This window comes from Triticum dicoccoides, unplaced genomic scaffold, assembly GCF_002162155.2.
Source record: "Triticum dicoccoides isolate Atlit2015 ecotype Zavitan unplaced genomic scaffold, WEW_v2.0 scaffold167855, whole genome shotgun sequence".
Taxonomy (NCBI): Eukaryota; Viridiplantae; Streptophyta; class Magnoliopsida; order Poales; family Poaceae; genus Triticum; species Triticum dicoccoides.
Window position 1 is genome coordinate 1 of NW_021219864.1, and position 3,816 is coordinate 3,816.

Consider the following 3,816-nt stretch of genomic DNA (forward strand, 5'->3'; position numbering starts at 1 on the left):
ATCAAACATCTTGTTGGAAATACGATAGTACTCCAGCATGGACTCATGACTTAAATCCGCCATGTCTTCCTGCATCACCATTCAGATGAATAAAAAGCTCAAACAACAAACAGAAATGCAAGCAAAAGCCAGTACGAAATCTTGTGTGGAATTTTAAACTTTGCTCCTTGTATATGTTATGCCAAGCGATCATCAATGTCCATAAACTACTGAACTGGCCATGTATGATGAAAAATTCTAAATTGAATTGCATGCACTAGAGAAACCTAAATCGATGATGACTAAACTAATCTATTTAGGAAGTGCAGGTTACGAATCCAAGTAAGGTGAGATTCGGGCGATTCGTACCTTAGGATGCAAGTCGGGAAGCGATGGGATCGGCGGGGGGCAAGTTCCTATAGCGCGTCCGCCGTCGCCGCCGACACAGCCGCCGTAGATGTGATGCCTTATTCTTCTTCTTGCCTCCGGGCACGTCTTTTATAGTGAAGGGGACGAGGAGGAGGAGGCCGACGAGGCCGACGAAGGTGAATTGGTTCGTCTCGCCGGGCTCGTCGGAGAGAAGGAAGGGGACGAGAACGAGGACTTGACCTCCTGGATCGACTAGACTTGGTTCTGGTCGTGGACATGATGGGTTGAAAGCACAATATTTTACCCTAGAGCATTATGCCCTTCTCGGATTAAACTAATTAGATTTATTCATTTTTAATCCCGATCAGGTCGGACGGTTAATAATAATCAGAGGGGCAGGTACTGGAAAGTACTAGTACTACGCCAATCACTGTAAAATAGCTCTTATTATTATTATCATTTATACTCCGTAGAGAACAGAACATTTGTGCTGATGTATCAAGACGTTTTTCCTTTATTCACAAGCCGCTGATGCAGGGAATAGGCATTAAGCAATAGACCAAAAACCACTTGGGCGGCACCATGTGATGCAGTTTGGCTGTATCACAGTTTCGACAGGCCTCATCGAGCAAATTATGAGTTAGGCAAACTGAACAAGAACGAAAATAAGCAGCGGGGGTGTATAGTGAGTTATACACAGAGAGTTCCAGCTCGAACTCCTCATCCATCCGTAGCTTGTGTTCCCTCAACCTAACCCAGTGATTCATACTCCCTTCGTTCCTAAATATTTGTCTTTCTAGAGATTTCAAATGGACTACAACATACGGATGTATGTAGACATATTTTAAAGTGTAGATTCACTCATTTTGCTTCATATGTAGTCCCTTGTTGAGATCTCTAGAAAGACAAATATTTAAGAACAGAGGGAGTATTAATCTGTATAGTGAAGTGAAGCATCTAATAAATCTTCGATGAATGTTGCAGCTGTAGGTAGCTTGGATTTGGTCCCTGCTATGCCAAATTGCCAATTGTGGGTGATGTATAATATGTTGCAATTCTATCAATTGTTAGCATTTTTTATTGGATAATAATGCTTCCAGTAATCTTGGTAATGTAAGCATGGTAGATTTTTATCCTCCAAACCTACTATAGTTCCACTGTGTAGAGTAGTATTTATTTGGCCATGAACAGGTCTATTTCTGATGACAGGGGACTTGTACAAGTAGGTCCATGGCATCCCATATATAATAGTAGTACCAAAAACCGAAATACGATACAAAAACGAGGACCTGGACTCTGGAGCAGCTGGTCAAGTACATTGCTGCATCAAGTGCAGAGGCCAATGCAAGGGGTCATTAGTTTAAGGCTCCATCACATGACTAATCAAGTATACACTTGTTAACTTGATGACTGAATTGGTGCTTTGACTCCCAGCTCCATTAAAGTCCTCTCCTCACCATCTCCATGGAACATTAGTGAGCAGGCTGCTGCTTCTCTTCATCTCGCGCCTGCTCCTCTTTGCTATTTTCTGAGGTGAGTACCTACTATTTCAGCATATGTATATCCATTTTCTTTTGCCATAGCTAGCTCGTTTCTTCCATTTTGTGTATGCTTTCATGGAATTATCTTGCGTCATATGTTACAACACGGTGGTCTTGTCTAGTTTATATGAATAGATTCAAAAATTACAATGCAAACAGCAATCAAATCAAATACGTAGCTAACAGAAAGGGTTTATATGAATTATCTTGTTAGCCGTTTTATTTGATTCGAAAGCAATTCTGCATCGCACCTTTAACATTTGCAAGCAATGGATCCAAATCCAAGACAAAGGGATGACAAACATCAAAACTGCAAGCATCCAACATCAAAACTGCACCTTAAATTTGCTGTAGTTACCTAGTTTTTTTAGTTGCCGTTTTGAATAACTTTGCAAAAATTTCTTACAAGTACAATTAATGGTGGCCCAGTTGAGCAATTTTTCCTTCAGAACCAGTGGCTACTCATCTCCCTTTTTTCACAGTTTTCTCCTCCTGCAGTTAAATCAAGATATAGATGGCAGACAAGACATCAACTAGTTTATTGAGAGGAGGACAGGGCCAGCTACAGATGGACCAACGGCTCTTGGAAGCAGCCACATCCGGCAATTCCACATCAATGAAGGAGATGGCCTCGCGAAATCCATGCATTCTTGGAACAACTCTAGCTAGGAACACCTGTCTTCATATATCCTCCACCCACGGGCACCAGATATTTTGCACGGAAGTGGTGGCGCTGGAGGAGTCTCTCCTCACTGCAGTAAACTTGGATCGGGAGACGCCACTTCTCGCCGCGGTGAAAAGTGGTTTTGCCATCTTGGCTTCCGTTCTACTCCAATGCTACCGTGCACGGGGCCTCATAAAGGCAATCTTGTGGCAAGACATTGATGGCTGCAATGTACTGCACCACGCAATACGCAGTGGCCACAGGGAGCTTGCGCTGAAGCTGATAGAGGCAGCGCCCGCTCTGTCGACACATGTGAACATATTTAACGAGTCACCCATGTACATCGCAGCGATGAGAGACTTCACTGATATTTCAGAGAAATTACTGGAAATTCCTGACTCTGCTTATATGGGACCATTCGGCAATAACACTCTGCTGGCTGCTGTGAGAAATGCAAACTCAGGTGAGATTCAATCAACGTATGTATTTCCTGAATACGGGCTTCTATTTTTACCTTCAAATTATTGATTTTTTTTGTTCCTTTCCTGGGTCCTCCTCAGTCCTCGGGCCCAATAGAGAAAGCATAACTACTTGTGGTGGCTGTCAATTTCTTATCGATTTGTCAGTTTGTCTAACAATGTGGCACCAATGAAATCCGCTAACAAATAGTGTATTCTAACAAATCAACTGATGTTCTAAAATTATTCTAGTATTATTGCCTCCAGTATCCTCATGGGTACTATAACCATCTCTTTTCTTTATTAACCATCATTCATATATTCATATGTTTTCAGGTTTGGCAAAAAGAATTATGGAAACACGTCCTTGGCTGGCCCGAGAAACTAACAAAACGGGAGCTACTCCACTAAGTGTAGCTTTATATCTTCACCAGATTGGCGTGGTACGCGTATTGCTGGAACATGATTGCTCTTTAGGGTATAAGGTGCCAAGTAACGGCGCACCTTTCCTTAGTCAAGCTGCAGCTGGAGGACATATCGATGTTGCTCAAGTGCTTCTTCACCACTGTCCTGATACTCCTTACCGTTCAACAAAAGATCCGTATTGGACGTGCCTTCATACAGCTATAGACCAAGATCACGTGGAGTTTGTGGAATTCATTTTGAGAACCCCACAACTTCGTAAACTCATTAATATGCGAGACGTGTATGGAAAAACTGCTCTACATTATGCAGTACAGAGCTGCAATCCAAAAATGGTTGCTGCTTTGCTGTCTCACGAAGATATAGACATATCGGTGCTTGA

At 42.4% G+C, this 3,816-nt stretch overlaps 1 protein-coding gene across 1 annotated transcript; it reads left to right on the forward strand.

Annotated features, from left to right (window-relative positions):
- Positions 1-2,403: 2,403 nt before the first annotated feature.
- LOC119344396 (ankyrin-1-like) lies at positions 2,404-3,808 on the forward strand (the record flags this gene model as incomplete). The annotated part of the gene is made up of 2 exons (XM_037614848.1): positions 2,404-3,016; positions 3,348-3,808. Coding segments are annotated over exons 1-2 (1,074 nt in total), but the record flags the coding sequence as incomplete, so codon positions are not given.
- Between the last annotated feature and the right edge of the window lie 8 nt (positions 3,809-3,816).